The 17,095-nt window shown below is 40.6% G+C and overlaps 1 protein-coding gene across 1 annotated transcript in view; it reads left to right on the top strand.

Annotated features, from left to right (window-relative positions):
* Positions 1-15,215, top strand: part of LOC130293840 (cytoplasmic phosphatidylinositol transfer protein 1-like) — a 218,742-nt gene extending 203,527 nt beyond the window's left edge. The window contains exons 9-10 of the mRNA XM_056542999.1: positions 8,488-8,574; positions 13,847-15,215. Coding sequence (XP_056398974.1) covers positions 8,488-8,574; positions 13,847-14,004 — 245 coding nt within the window. The 3' untranslated portion in view covers positions 14,005-15,215. The remainder of the gene's footprint in view (positions 1-8,487; positions 8,575-13,846) is intronic.
* The last annotated feature ends 1,880 nt before the right edge of the window (positions 15,216-17,095 follow it).

Raw genomic sequence — 17,095 nt, 5'->3', positions numbered from 1 at the left:
GTATGGCACACGTGTTCAATCTGGTTGTCAAGCAGTTCCTGAAGTATTCCCCCATTTGCAAGACATCCTAACAATGGTAAGGAAACTTTGCATTCACTTCAGCCACTCATACACCACAAAGCACACCCTTCTTGAGCTGCAGCATCAGAACAGTATCCCCCAACATAGTCTGATTTGCGACATTGTCACATGTTGGAATTCCACCTTCCATATGTTGGACCGACTATACGAACAGAGAAAAGCCATTGATTTCTTGATTATCCAAGTGGATAGGGGGAGACCCCAGTTTAACTTTGATGTCAAGCAATGGCAGATCATACGTGACACCTGCCGTTTGCTCAGGCCCTTTGAGGATGCCACATTATTAGTCAGTTGCCAGGATTACGGGGTGTTTGACATCATTCCACTGCTTCATTTTCTACAACACGTGTTGGAAACAATGGCTGTTCAGGGCACTGGAGACGTGGCGCCTACAACTCATAGCTACATGAGCCCTGTGGAGGCTGAACTGGAGGAGGAGGGGGAGGGGCACAGTGGAGCACAGTTTAGGTTTCATGAAATGGGCGTTTTTTCTAGTAATCTGACAGGAGAGGCGGAGCAGGAGCAGCCAGAGGAGCTAGAAGGTTATGAGAAAGGTGAGACAGAGGACCCAAACACACCGTGGCAGAATGCAGTGGAGATGGAGGCAGGGAGTCCCTCTGAGTCACTTTCACAAATGGCACGATGCATGTTCAGTTTCTTGCTTAGTGACCACCGAATTGTCACCATTCGGCAGCAGGATGACTTCTGTCTCTCCACCTTATTGGACCCTTGCCCACTGCACAAAATGAGGGCCTTTTTTACACCCACTGAGAGGGAGTACAAACTGACCTACTACAAAGACATCCTACGTAGTCAGTTGGCCGATGTCTATCGGTGCCATCGTCCATCCTTTCGCAGGTCTGACTCAGGGGGCCCTCTGTGATCACCTTGCAACTGCCTTCGCTGATGAGTAGCTTTCTTCACCAGCATAGCGAAACAACTTATCAGCAGCAGGTAGACCTGGAGCAGGACCTGAACCAGCAGGTGGTGGCATACCTTGACATGCCCATGCCAACACACCTTGAAGATCCGCTGGACTTCTGGGCAGCCAAACTTGATTTGTGGACGCAACTAGCAGAGTTTGCCCTGGAAAAGCTGTCCTGCCCAGCCAGTAGTGTGCCATCAGAGCAGGTGTTTAGTGTGGCGGGGGCCATGGTCACCCTAAGGAGAACTTGTCTGTCCACGAAAAATGTGGAGAGACTGAGCTATGTAAAGATGAATCAGGCATGGATCAGACAGCATTTCCACAAATATGGATAGTGCAAAACAGATTAAAGGCGCTGCTCCCCAGTTACAAACATTCCTCCCCATCAGACCTTTTTTTATTCACCTTCTATCCACTCTGTCACCGGGTCACTTTCAGGACTCCTCATGCTGCTGATGCTGCTGATACCTCCAGCCGCTGCTGCTACTACCTGTCTCATTCAGCCACCATGTTCTCCTCATGCTGCCACCTCCATGCTGTGTCATCCAGCCACCATATGTTCTCTTCATGCTGCTGCAAATTCCAGGCTGTGTCTTTCAGCCACTATATGGTCTCCTCATGCTGCTGCAAACTCCAGGCTGTGTCATTCAGCAGCCATATGGTCTCCTCATGCTGCCGCCACCTCCAGGCTGTGTCATTCAGCCACCATATGGTCTCCTCTTGCTGCTTGTACATGACTTTAACCCCTTAAGGACCCAGCCATTTTACACCTTAGGACCCGGCCATTTTTTGAACATCTGACCACTGTCACTTTAAACATTAATAACTCTAGAATGCTTTTAGTTATCATTCTGATTCCGAGATTGTTTTTTCGTGACATATTCTACTTTAACATAGTGGTAAAATTTTGTGGTAACTTGCATCCTTTCTTGGTGAAAAATCCCAAAATTTGATGAAAAATTTGAAAATTTAGCATTTTTCTAACTTTGAAGCTCTCTGCTTGTAAGGAAAATGGATATTCCAAATATTTATTTTATTTTATTCACATATACAATATGTCTACTTTATGTTTGCATCATAAAATTGACGTGTTTTACTTTTGGAAGACACCAGAGGGCTTCAAAGTTCAGCAGCAATTTTCCAATTTTTCACAAAATTTTCAAACTCACTATTTTTCAGGGACCAGTTCAGGTTTGAAGTGGATTTGAAGGGTCTTCATATTAGAAATATCCCACAAATGACCCCATTATGAAAACCGCACCCCCCAAAGTATTCAAAATGACATTCAGTCAGCGTTTTAACCCTTTAGGTGTTTCACAGGAATAGCAGCAAAGTGAAGGAGAAAATTCACAATCTTCATTTTTTACACTTGCATTTTCTTGTAGACCCAATTTTTGAATTTTTACAAGGGGTAAAAGGAGAAAATTTATACTTGAATTTGTAGCCCAATTTCTCTCGAGTAAGCACATACCTCATATGTCTATGTAAAGTGTTCGGCGGGCACAGTAGAGGGCTCAGAAGCGAAGGAGCGACAAGGGGATTTTGGAGAGTACGTTTTTCAGAAATGGTTTTTGGGGGGCATGTTGCATTTAGGAAGCCCCTATGGTGCCAGAACAGCAAAAAAAAAAAAAAACACATGCCATACCATTTTGGAAACTAGACCCCTTGAGGAACATAACAAGGAATTAAGTGAGCCTTAATACCCCACAAGTGTTTCACGACTTTTGCATATGTAAAAAAAAAATAAAAAATTTTCACTAAAATGTGTGTTTCCCCCCAAATTTCACATTTTTGCAAGGGTTAATAGTAGAAAATACCCCCCAAAATTTGTAACCCCATCTCTTCTGAGTATGGAGGTACCCCATAAGTTGGCATGAAGTGCATTACGGGCGAACTACAATGCTCAGAAGAGAAGGAGTCATATTTGGCTTTTTGAGAGCAAATTTTGGTCAGGGGGCATGTCGCATTTAGGAAGCCCCTATGGTGCCAGGACAGCAAAATAACCCCCACATGGCATACCATTTTGGAAACTAGACCCCTTGAGGAACGTAACAAGGGGTACAGTGAGCATTTACCCCCCACTGGTGTCTGTCAGATCTTTGGAAAAGTGGGCTGTGCAAAATATTTTATTTGCACAGCCCATTGTTCCAAAGATCCGTCAGACACCTGTGGGGTGTAAATTCTCACTGCACCCCTCATTACATTCCGTGAGGGGTGTAGTTTCCGAAATGGGGTCACATGTGTTTTTTTTTTCTTTTTTGCGTTTGTCAAAACCGCTGTAACAATCAGCCACCCCTGTGCAAATCACCTCAAATGTACATGGCGCACTCTCCCTTCTGGGCCTTGTTGTGCGCCCCCAGAACACTTTATGCCCACATATGGGGTATCTCCGTAGTCGGGAGAAATTGCATTACAAATTTTGGGGGCTTTTTTCTCCTTTACCTCTTGTCAAAATGAAAAGTATGGGGCAACACCAGCATGTTAGTGTAAAAAAATTTTTTTTTTACACCAACATGCTGGTGTAGACCCCAACTTCCCCTTTTCATAAGGGGTGAAAGGAGAAAAAGCCCCCAAAATTTGTTAGGCAATTTCTCCCGAGTACGGCGATACCCCATATGTGGCCCTAAACTGCTGCCTTGAAATACGACAGGGCTCCGAAGTGAGAGCGCCATGCGCATTTGAGGCCTGAATTAGGGATTTGCATAGGGGTGGACATAGGGGTATTCTACGCCAGCGATTCCCAAACAGGGTGCCTCCAGCTGTTGCAAAACTCCCAGCATGCCTGGACAGTAAACGGCTGTCCGGCAATACTGGGAGTTGTTGTTTTGCAACAGCTGGAGGCTCCATTTTGGAAACAGTGGCGTACCAAACATTTTCATTTTTATTGGGGAGGGGCGGGGGGCTGTGTAGGGGTATGTGTATATGTAGTGTTTTTTTACTTTTTATTTTATTTTGTGTTAGCGTAGTGTAGTGTAGTGTTTTTAGGGTACAGTCACACGGGCAGGGGGGATTACAGCGAGTTTCCCGCTACGAGTTTGAGCTGCCGCGCAAAATTTGCTGCATGGCAAACTTGCAGCCTGATACTCACTGTAAGCCCCCTGCCCATGTGAATGTACCCTGTACATTCACAGGGGGGGGACCTCCAACTGGTGCAAAACTACAACTCCCAGCATGCACAGTCTATCAGTGCATGCTGGCAGTTATAGTTTTGCAACAGCTGGAGGCACACGGGTTGGGAAACACTGAGTTAGGAAACAGACAATGTTTCCCAACAAGTGTGCCTCCAGTTGTTGCAAAACCACAACTCCCAGCATGCCCAGACAGCCGAAGGGCATATTGGGAGTAGTGGTTACGTAAGAGCTGGAGGAGAACAGTTTGGGGACCACTGTGTAGTGGTGTCCAAGCTGCAGCCCTCCAGATGTTGCAAAACTACAACTCCCAGTATGCCAAAACTGTCCAGGCATGCTGGGAGTTGTAGTTCTGCAACATCTGAAGGGCCAGATGTTACAGAACTACAACTCCTAGCATGCCTGGACAGTAAGGGCATGCTGAGGATGTGTAGTTTTGCAACATCTGGAAGGGCACAGTGGTCTCCAAACTGTGGACCTCCAGATGTTGCAAAACTGCAACTCCCAGCATGCCCAGACGCCAAGGGCTGTCTGGGCATGCTGGGAGTTGTAGTTTACAGGGTCCCATTACAGCAATGCATGTCGCTTTACGGCGACGTGCATTGCTGTAAAGGGCCCGACCGCGGCTGAAGATCTACTCACCTGTTGCCGCCGCCGCCATCTTCATCGCCGGGATCCGGGTCTTCAGGGACGAGGTAAGTACCGGGGCCGGTCCCCAGCACTCCCCCGTCCCCCGCCGCATCCTCCGGTCTTCCTCCCGTCCTCTCCGGACTTCAAGGGGCCGGGCAGGATGGGAGGAAGTAACCGCCCCCCCTCCTGCGATTGGTCGGTTAACTAACCGACAGATCGCAGGGTATAGGAGGAGGTGGCAGGTTTGCCACCTCGCTCCTATACGTTAGCATGGTCCTGGCTGTCTGTGGCTGCCGGGATCATGCGAAATTACCGGGTGGTCGGGTCCGAGAGACCCAATCAGCCCGGTATCGTCGCAGATCGCAAGGGCGATTTCCCTTGCGATTTGCGGCGATCGCCGACATGGGGGGCCTACATGGCCCCCCTCGGCGTTTGCCCTGGATGCCTGCTGAAGCATTTCAGCAGGCATCCGCTTCCGATCTCTGCCCGGGGCGCGGCAGAGACCGGAGAAACACCAGGACGTACTAGTACGTCCTGGGTCCTTAAAGCCCAGGGTGCCAGGACGTTGTAGTACGTCCTGGGTCCTTAAGGGGTTAAAAATTTTAAGGTAGCACTAGCAACCATAAATCTTCAATTGCAATTTGAAAATTCATCTTTTAATCTTAGGGATTGTGAAGCCCTATTGTCTCCTCATGCTGTCGCCAACTCCAGGCAGTGTCATTCAGCCACTATATGGTATCCTCATGCTGCTGGGACATTTCCTAAACATTTTTATAGTAGCACTAGCTACCATAAATCTTCTATTTTACCCCTAAAGGACCAATCGTTTTTCCGTTTTTGCTCTTTCGTTTTTTCCTCCTTACCTTAAAAATCAGAACCATTTCAATTTTGCACCTAAAAATCCATATGAAGGCTTATTTTTTGCGCCACCAATTGTAATTTGTAATGACTTTAGTCATTTTACCCAAAAACGGCGAAACGGGAAAAAAAATCATTGTGCGACGAAACTGAAGAAAAATTAAAATTTTGTAAATTTGGGACGCTTCCGTTTCTACACAGTAAATTTTTCGGTAAAAATGACAGTTTATCTTTATTCTTTAGGTCCATACGATTAAAGGGGTATTCCAGGCCAAAACTTTTTTTTATATATCAACAGGCTCTGGAAAGTTAAACAGATTTGTGAATGACTTCTATTAAAAAATCTTAATCCTTCCAATAGTTATTAGCTTCTGAAGTTGAGTTGCTGTTTTCTGTCTAACTGCTTTCTGCAGCTCCTATGGGGTATTTTCCCATCATGCACAGCTCCCGGGACGTGACATCATCATTGAGCAGTTAGACAGAAAACTTCAGAAGCTAATAACTATTGGAAGGATTAAGATTTTTTAATAGAAGTAATTTACAAATCTGTTTAACTTTCCGGAGCCAGTTGATATATTTAAAAAAAAGTTTTTGCCTGGAATACCTCTTTAAAATGATACCCTACTTATTCATGTTTGATTTTGTTGTACTTTTGGAAAAAATCATAACTACATGCATGAAAATAACACATTTAAAATTGCCCTCTTCTGACACCTCTAACTTTTTTATTTTTCCGCAAACGGGGTGGTTTGAGGGCTCATTTTTTTGCGCTGTGATCTGAAGTTTTAATCGGTACCAAATTTGTTTTGTTTTGTTATTTTAGTTTTATTCCTTTTTTTATGGTATAAAAAGTGACTAAAAATACGCTATTTTGGACTTTGGAATTTTGTGTACGCCATTGACTGTGTGGCTTAATTAACCATACATTTTTTAAGTTTCGACACTTACGCATGTGGCGATACCACATATGTTTATTTTTATTATGTTTATATATTTTTTATATGGAATTTGGGAAAAGGGGGGTGATTTAAACTTTTAATAAGGAAGGGGTTAATGTGTGTGTTTTTAAACTTAAATCCCCTTAATCATTTGATTCCTCATACAGATCTATGTGGTTCCATAGAACCACATTGATCTGTGTGCTTTTTGCTTGATTGGTAAAGCCTGGTCCTGCCAGGCTTTATCATTCTGAGCGCCGGAGCCGGTACAGGAGGAGAGGTAAGCTCTCAGGCTACCTCCAAAGTGGATCATACCCCCCCCCCACCACCATCATGTTGCGAGGGGGCGATCCACCCCACTGGACCACCAGGAATGGGATAAAGGCACCTTTAGAGGCCGATGTCAGTTTTGACAATGGTAATCTAAAGGGTTAATAGCCCTTTATCCCATCCATGATGTGGGCTCGAGGCCGGAGCCCGTGCCATACCACCTTAACGGCACATGGACGAGTATACACGTCCATGGTCGTTGAGGTGTTAAATTTGAAAATTCCTCTTTTAATCTTAGGGATTGTGAAGCCCTATTGTCTCGTCATGCTATCGCCAACTCCAGGCTGTGTCTTTCAGCCACTATATGGTCTCCTCATGCTGCTGGAACATTATCTAAACATTTTTATGGTAGCACTAGCTACCATAAATCTTCAATTTAAATTTGAAAATGTATCTATGGTCCTATGGTCTCCTCATGCTGCCGCCAACTCCAAGCTGTCTCATTCAGCCACTGTCTCCACTTCCTGCCACTAATTCCTGGCTGTGTCATTATGCCAGATTATGGTCTCCTCATGCTGCTGCCTCCTCTAGGCTCTGTCATTGGCTCTGTCATACATATATATATTTATATATATATATATATATATATATATATATATATATATATATACAAAAGTCTTGCAGAAGATAACCTCATTAATAGTCAACCTTTTCTATAAGTTCTTTTTCTTATACCTTCATTATCTATTAGATATATATATATATATATATATATATATATATATATATATATATATATATATGTGTGTGTGTGTGTGTGTGTGTGTGTGTGTGTAAAGATCTAATAGGTAATTTCAGAATGAAGGTGTAAGAAAAATAACCTATAGAAAAGGTTGACTATTAATGAGGTTATCTTCTGCAAGACTTTTGTGGCCTACTTTTGTGCCCAAACCTGGGGTCCACTGGAGGAGGATTTTATAGCATGAGTTGTCTAAGGGTATGCCTACATGACGGAATTTACATAAATTCCACTGGAAAATTCTGTTGTAGCAGAATCCCATTGCTTTCAATGGGATTCTGCTGCAGTAACATCAGATTCAGTGGCATTTCTGCAGCAGAAACATCTGCTGCAAAAATCCCGATTCCAGCCCCCACAAAAAGAATTGATGAGTCAATTCCTTTGTCGGAAACCCCTCTGAAATGCATTGTCATCTGTATAGACGGAGCATTTCCAAGCAGCTTTAGTCCCATATATTCTGCTGGAATGTCCACTGGGAGATTTTCCTAGTTGATATTCTGCAGTCTGAAAATTCCCTTTTAAAAAAAAAAAAAAAAAACACCCCCACTTACTGCACAAGCCTTTTGTGTATGATGATGTGATGATGGGACTAGAACATTATTTTGGATCCACACATATGGTGATGTTGGGCCAGTTTAACAGATGAAGTAACAGTGTGTGGCCAGTGTTATTTAATTAGCATGCTTGTGTTTTCTCTTGGTATGATTTGCCAATTGTAAGAATGACTATTCAGTCACTAATCCATCTGTTTATGTTACATCCAAGACATAAGCCCCTGATTTATTGTTCCCGATTGTAAATCTCTGATTGTTTGCTAAAAGAATGTACATGTAAAGATCATATGTTGCATGTTTACAGGCATGTCACTAGAAGATGTTCGGAAGTTTGAGAAAAAGCTTCAGGAGGAAACAAACTACAAAGTCAATTCTCAGAAAAAGAATGCAGGTGAGCAAATAGGTGCTACAAGCCTTTCACATTGAAATTTTTGTACATTGACAGGTTGTCATAATAAAAATACTTTAAGAATATTTCCTCCTAAAAAAAGAAATACCTGCAACTAAAAGTTCCTAGATTTTTTTTCTACAGTTAAATTGTACAGTACAGTTAAATCATGTTCTGCAGTTTGCTATTTTTATCTCTTTATCTAAAACAGTTGAGTGACAATGATTATGGGTGGAAGTTATATGGGACTGAGTAGTACTGTATATAAGATTGGAGAAAAAGGTATCTCTACTGTAAAACAACAAAAAACAGGCTCTGTCTGGATTTTGCCCTTCAACAGAAAAGAGTCTGCATCATTTTTGCATCTTATACATGTATGTATTAATGGTAAAATTGGAATAGTACCTTTTAACAGGATGCAAAAATGTCATATGAACCTAACTTAACCCCTTTAAGGACGCAGGGTTTTTCAGATTTTGCATTTTCGTTTTTTCTTCATCGCCTTCTAAAATTCATAACACTTTCAACAATTTACTCCTTTGATCGTGGTGTCTAAAGGGTTATTACCGGACATGTGCCCGATGTCGGTGATGTCGGGTATTAGTTGTGGGTCCTGACTGCTGATATCAACTGAGATATTAAGTGCGCTTAGCTCCTGAGTGTGCTTCACATAACGGGAGCCAGCCACGAGTGTAAGTTTACCCTCGTGGTCATAAAGGGGTTAAAGAAGAGCATCCAAGAATTAAATAAAGTATAAAAAAAAAGCCCATGGCCAGATAGGGCTTCTCATCAGGATTCCAGGCATACCTTTGCTATTTCTATAATTCTTTACCATGCAAACTGTTAATCAAAGAACAAAAACAGTGAATAAGAAAAGAGGGGCTGGCTAACCTGGGGATCTTACTGTGCTAGGTTATGCCCCCCAGGGCACTTGAGCCTCATTTACATATCAACAAGAAGGCTTATATTTCAGATTGATGAACACAGTTGGCTGATATAGTGTGGGCTCAAAAGCTAAGCCAACTCCATATGCAGCAGGTAACAGCTATATGTTACAACTGGCTACTGAAATCACCCAGGGTTGCCAGGTATGGATCGGGATGGAATTACACATAGTGTTGAGCGGCATAGGCCATATTCGAATTTGCGATATTTCGCGATTATATGGAAGAATATTCGTCATATGTTTACTAAATTTGCATATTCGGAATATTCACATATGCGAAAATGCGTACGCCAGTCTCACACAGTAGTATTAGAGCCTTCTTTAGACCACACAAGCTGGAAGCAGAGAGGGATGATCACTGGGATGTGTACTGTGAAAAAAAGAAAAAATGAATATTCATAATTGCGAATATATAGTGCTATATTCGCGAATTCACAAATATGCGATATTCGCGAATAAAATTGGCATTGCGAATATTCGCGAGCAACACTAATTAGACACCATACATCTTTACCAGCCCTGTGATGTAAATAAATGTAATGGGGCGGGAGAGGGTTGAGGCTAGTTTTACATTGTCATTATATGACCACAACATCTGGAACTTCTGTGGAACAAAACTACTGAATCAAAGTATTATGGGACCCATGACCCTATGGTGATTATGGTATGGTTTTTCAGTTCACTAAAATTATGCATAGTGGCTATTTTGTGTGAGCACATCACCTCCTTAGCAGACCTATTTTGAATTCAGTTTAAGGGGTCTTCTCAAAGAGGATTCACTGTATCAATCTGAAAGTTTTCCTTTCAATAAGGATTTTCCAACATCTGAAAAAAAGACCTATGTTACTGTTCATTTACTATATGTAAATCATCAGTATCTGTTTCCAAAGTTTGATAATGCATATGTTTTAATGATGGCTGATTTTGTAAATAATGACATGTAACCATGACTTTGAAGCAAAGATGGCAAGACACAAATTTCTTCTTGCTCAAAAAGTGACAAAAGTTGCACAAGGCTTTATTTATCCATTCATTGGTTATAATTTATTTAATTCATTTATTTTAAAAAATGTAATAAAAATTCCATTCACATTGATCACAATCTATAGTAAGCAGAGCTATTACTAATGAACCTTCTAGTGTCTGGTTTGATTCGGTAAAAAATCAAGTAAAATCTAAGTGATACATTCACTTTGAGCATGAGTTTTGCCTAAAGTGTTTCTTTAAAGGGGTTATCCAGACAAATACAATTTTTGACATTTGTCGTGATAAAAAAAAAAAAAATAATATCCCAGTGGGACATCCTCCAGTCTCCCAATCATGATCACTTTTAATGCTTAAAAGTTGGATTTGTATTGCCAGAAACTCGTCTGATCCAAATTACTGAGGCAGGCTGAGATTTTTCCAACTCAAAAGCAGGAGGGAGTGGTGACAAGCGGGAGTTGCAGGAGACCATGGTAGGGAAGTGTAACGTTTTTTTTATTCTTATTGTGCCCCAAGAAAAATATCCAAAATGTTATGTTCCCGAACAACCCCTTTAACTTTACATTGGTGTGACATATGATGAATGGTGATAGAAAATTGTCAACCTATCCCAAGTGATTGCTTTAAAACAAGGCATGAGAAAGACTGGAACAGATTTATCAAGAATGTCAAAAGGAAACCATGTCTACATTTTAAAATGTCACACTGCTCATAATAGATGTCATTCACATTAAGGACAATCACAAGCTCTAGATTATGTCTGACCTGTTCTACCAGTCCTTTTGTAAAACAAAATTCAGAAGACATTGATAAATGTGTGAAACAAGAACATTACTAAGTGCCTTCTATTTCATATGCAACTGTAACTGTTTTATAGATTTAGAACCTTATATGGCAATTTAACAACTACATAAGCACTTGATAAATACTGTCCATTATATTTATGTTTTCTAAACACTTATTAATATCAGTCCCTTTTAATTTTTGAGCTCACAACGGTGTTTCTGAGGGCATCCACTCTTAATTTAGTGTATATGCAGGTAGCCCATTTGTTTCCAATTGTAAAATGTTTTGTTGTTCAAGAGATAAGTAGTGTCAGAGATGTCTGGCAACAACTTATTACTCTCTCCCTAAAGCAATAAACATTTACACTTGAACATGCCAGTCTATGGGAGAGCTGGATGGGGTAGATCTTTATGTGGGCCACATACAGTACACACTATTTGATTTAAAATGTACAGAGTATTGAGGAACATTGACTGCAATTGCTCAATTAAATAAATAATGTTAGTTTGGTTGCATTGTTTGCATTATTATGTTACATAGTTACATAGTTACATAGTTAGTACGGTCGAAAAAAGACATATGTCCATCAAGTTCAACCAGGGAATTAAGGGGTAGGGGTGTGTATGTTAACAAAGTCTTGCTTGAAGTTTCACCATATTTACACTGTTACTTTTTTATTCCTTTTCCCAGTTTCAATAATTGCAGACCATCATGTAAAGGTGCTCACAGACCTTCACTAGCTGTTAGCCAAATAGGATATTTCAACCTACAACCCCCCCCCCCCCCTCCCTCCCCTCTCTCCCATGGCCAAGCATGCATGTTTTTTTTTTTGGAAGAAAGGAGAGAAAGCCACAGCCAAACTCTTTTGGTGGCTGCTCATCTTCAGGGAGAGCATTAAGAGCAGGCATTAAAAGTCCAATCTTTTTTTTTTTTTCACTGACATCATCTGTCAGGGGAAAGTTAGGAGGCCCCAATACACAATAGATAGCCATCCAGTCCTAGCAAGATTGGTAGGTTCAGACAGCTTTTCTCTAATCCTGTCCTCTCTTGTGACTTTTGTTTAAGTAAATACTGATATTGCCCATAAAATAACAAATCTAGGGAATTATTTCTTAGAACTCTGCATTATACCATACTGCTTTTCTTGATGCTATAAATTTATAAATATGTTGAGAATTGAGTGTTGCCAATTCCCTTGTCAATGGTGTACAGAACATCTCTATGTAGTCCAATACTGTCAGCACCGATGGGACAGTGTGTGTGCTAGGACACATCCTCTACTAGTAACACCCAGCTGTCAATTGATTCATAAACATCTTGGAACAGAGCAACAAAGATTATGGTGCAGCACTGTTATTTATCAGGGAATGTAAGTATTTGCTAGAGCTGCAGGTCCTCCTTAAGAATTAAAGTGATTGGTCAGAAATTAGATTGATTAAAAGGTTGTCCAGCTTTAAAAAAAAAAAAAAAAAAAAAAGAAAACTAAACAAAAAATAACATATATACTATCCAGGGACCTGCTCAGCCAGTCACTGACTGAGGCGGGACACCGCTGTGGCTGGTCACTCACTTGGATGGGGGCCAGAGTGCTCAGGGGAGTCGGGCTCTGTTCTGGAGATTGCAGGGGGTCCCAGTGGTTGGACTTCCCATGCTGACACTTATTATAAATATTTTTTAAAGCTGGATAACCCCTTTAGGGCTATACTTGCTTTCTGGATGCATTACATAAAGACTACATACACACACACATGCTTTGTGTGTAGACAGATTAAAACACTGTCAAATACTTAATTTGCTGTTTTCGCTCCTCTACCATGATAGATCCTATATGAAGGGGACTGACAACAGAAATTCCTTGCTGAAGCTATACACAGAATTGTGTAGTACAATAGCTTTAGTTTCCATTATTAGGAAGCAGTTTTTTTTTGTTCATTAAAGTGCAGATACATGCAACTTTCATTAGATGTTCATATAGCTGAGAAATATATCAACAAGTAAAAACATGTTCAGAATTCCTAGGACAGTTGTCATAGTAGCTATCATAGAGCTGTCTACTTACAAAACGTCTGTGTATAACCACAGCCTGAGGCCAGATTCATATGAATGTAATATGGACACATTTTTGCACCCATATTTTCTCTGACCACATGGCTATTAAACCTAGAAACATGGAAATCAATGAACATGTTACCTAGGGAACTGGAATGCCTGAAAGTAAAACTTTCTCACATCTCTTAGATTTTAGGTCTTCTAATCGAAGCTGTTCCCAGCCCTATTACAAAAACATTCCCGGAATACAGTAAGAGATGATCCACCAAGGAATTTTTCCCTTTTCTTTCATAACACGCACTTGTCAGCAATGGTTTGTTCTAAAGCTCTCAATGCAAACTAATACATAACTTTACCTCCTTTAGTTTTGTATACAGGGCAAAGAATCAAGTTCTTTAGTTGCATGACAACAGATCTTTTCTCCTATTTTACCCCTTATCTTCTTCTTTTTTGTTTCTGTGTGATGTCCTAATCTATAAAATTGTTGACAATTTCTGTCATCTGTTACAGATCCAAAGAGTGAAAACTTGCTGAACATTGGTGGAGGAAAGCATTCTATTAACAGATCAACCTCTTGGAATAATGGAACGGAAGCATGTTCTTATGCATCAACCAATGGAACTACAGAATCCAAACCTCGACCAAGGCTGCCGTCAGCTCCAGAATAATATTAAGAATTGCTAAGATCTTCAATTACAGAATAGGACATTGCTACACAAGTCCTGGAAGATGTTACTGGAGCTTGAGAACAAACCATTTACTATATACTTGATGGGGTGAGGAGGTCACTGATCTCCATCTTGTTTACCTTTGATTAGTATGATGCAGTAGAGGGCTACAGACCTGAACTTGTCCACGTACATTTGCAGCGGGTGAAATTATTATAACGTAAGGGAGAATTAAATCTACTTTAATGCAATGATATTTATAATAGGATAATGTTTTAATGAGTGTAGGAGAAGTAGTCGACAAAACCACAAGAACGTACACATTGAAAATGTCACCACACTTTGTTGTGGACAAATAATTTTAAACTGCAGATGAGAAACAACTTGTAAATATGTTTAATACATGTATATTCTTTATGTTGTACATTGGAGTTATGCTGGCAATTGTATGTACTATGTTTTTTAAAAATTACTTTCTCTATGGCTTAAGAAAATGTCCAGGCAGCTTGTACAGAGCTGCAATTAAATGATAAATAGGTGACACTAATACAGACTCCGCCGTACATGTACAAATAAGACACTGGCCCTTATTTACTAAGAGTGTTGTGTAGGTTTCTTTGTGGGTTGTAATTCCTTTATTTTCCACGGTATTTACTAAGGTTTCCCTACATTTTCCACTTTCCCTACACTTTGCTTTTTTTAACACATGCTCTGATCTGTCAGGTTTTCCTCAGCTCAAATCCACCACATTTTATGTGGAAACCTTAGTAAATATGTTGGGTTCTTGTGAAAATGTCGGGAACATGCCCCTTTTCAGAGACCACGCCCCATTCTCCCGGCAACCACGCACCTTTTTGGGGTTTTCTTAGCAAAATGGAGAGTTAGTCAGGGTTTTTTCAATTCTGGCACAAATTCTGGCACAAAATCTGTCGCAGACATAATTTCTGGTGCAATGTAACAGAATCTGGCGCACAACCTGACAAAACATGTCGGGTTTGCAATAGTAAATGAGGGCCAATGTGTATAAATCCAGGCCTTCAGGTAACCAATATCCATCTGAACAAAAGTTGACTCAAGCAAAGGAGTACACAGTAATGTAAAGTAACCCTCCTAGCCTGATAACTGTAGTGTATAGTCAGATTTGGTCAAGACTTAGAGAAGCCATATGATCATTCCACTTGGGAAATAAACATGGTTACTCCATATATCCATATAGATATCTAATATATATATATATATATATATATATATATATATATATATATATATATTACCAGAAAAAGGTACAGCACTCCAACAAAAAAGGGTGATTTAATATCTCATGTCAACATGACAACATTTCAACTCCTCCTGGAGCCATTTTCAAGCATGAAAATGCTTGAAAATGGCTCCAGGAGGAGTTGAAACGTTGTAATGTTGACATGAGATATTAAATCACCCTTTTTTGTTGTAGTGCTGTGCCTGTTTCTGGTTCTTGTCTGTGGATGGACTCTAATCAAGTCCTGAGGGACGCTGGCACTGTTTTTCATATTGGATTGGATAAGTAGTGCTGCGTTGTTCTGGAACTGTATTTATATATATATATATATATATATATATATATATATATATATATATATATATATATATATATAAGAACAGATCTGCTGCAGCACACAAAAGTAGTGACAAGTGGTTTATTTCATTCCAATCGCTACGTTTCAGCCGCCCATGCAGCCTTTTTCAAGCTGCATGGGCGGCTGAAAAGTAGCGATTGGAATGAAATAAACCACTTGACACTACTTTTGTGTGCTGCAGAAAATCTGTTCTTATAGCATTGTGGACCTGGGACCTTCTGCTGCGTGCACCCATCCTTTTATATTTTGAGGTGCAGCCCACCCTGTGTCATATATATATATATATATATATATATATATATATATATATATATATTATTTGCTTCAGTATAGAAAAATGTCCCACCACCATTATTGGGATAGATCAGCATGATATAAAGATTGTCCAACAAAGTAAACAAGTACTGGCAAAGTCACAGAGTTACAATGATGTAATATTGGGTGACAAAATGGAAAAAAGGGCTTTTTTATACATTTTGTACAATAACGTAAAAGATGTATCTTTGGCCTGCCTATTGTTGAATTATCTCCTTTCATGGGACAGACTGTTTATTGTGGAGAAGAGTGGTATGTGACTTCTCATTGTTCTGTCCACTATTGCTATTTCTGCTCTAACTTGAAATTGTAGTCGACTGTTTGATATTTTACTTGCTATTCAATATTATGTGATTACATTGATACTGTGCTGTGAGATGCTACCACACATGTGGCTCCAACTACAGTAGGTTGGTAAGGTGGTATTTAGGGGAACCAATATTTTATGGTTTTGTAAAGTAATTTTATAACAAGAAGACAAACTATAACTTCAGGCAAAACATAGGGTTGGGATTTAACCTTAACCACACCAGAGTTAGGATTGATCTCCCAAACCTACATTCTTATTTATCAGAAGTTCAGCCATATGGGTTTCTTTGTGCCTGCTTGCACTGTTACATGATGTACTTAGTGCCTGCATGTGCTTTCATGAATTGCCAGGTTATCCGTATGAAGAACAGCCCCTGTGCTAGGTCCTATAATAACTAGTCAAGGGAAAAGGCACTTTTTGTGCAGAAGATATTTGTGATGCAGGCATTAACTAAAAATGTTCTAAACCTTTACAAAAAACTAAAAATTATAATATTAAATATCTTCTCCAATCCCCGGCCACCAGCCGCTTCCAGTCTTCTTTGCATCTGTGAATACCGTATTTATCGGGGTATACCACGCACCAGCCTATAACACGCACCCTCATTTTACCAAGGATATTTGGGTAAAAAAAGTTTTTTACCCAAATATCCATGAAAAAATGAGGGTGCATGTGTGAGCGTGTATACCCCGATACATCCCCAGGAAAGGCAGGGGGAGAGAGGCCGTCGCTGCCCGCTTCTCTCCCCCTGCCTTTCCTGGGGTCTAGAGCGCTGCTGTCGGCCCTTTTCACCCCCTGGTTATCGGAGCCGCTGCCCGTTCTGTCCCCCTGACTATCGGTGCCGGCGCCG

The sequence above is a fragment of the Hyla sarda genome, chromosome 10, assembly GCF_029499605.1.
Source record: "Hyla sarda isolate aHylSar1 chromosome 10, aHylSar1.hap1, whole genome shotgun sequence".
NCBI lineage: Eukaryota > Metazoa > Chordata > Amphibia > Anura > Hylidae > Hyla > Hyla sarda.
The sequence above is the reverse complement of the archived record's forward strand: the minus strand, read 5'-3'. Positions and strand labels throughout refer to the sequence as shown.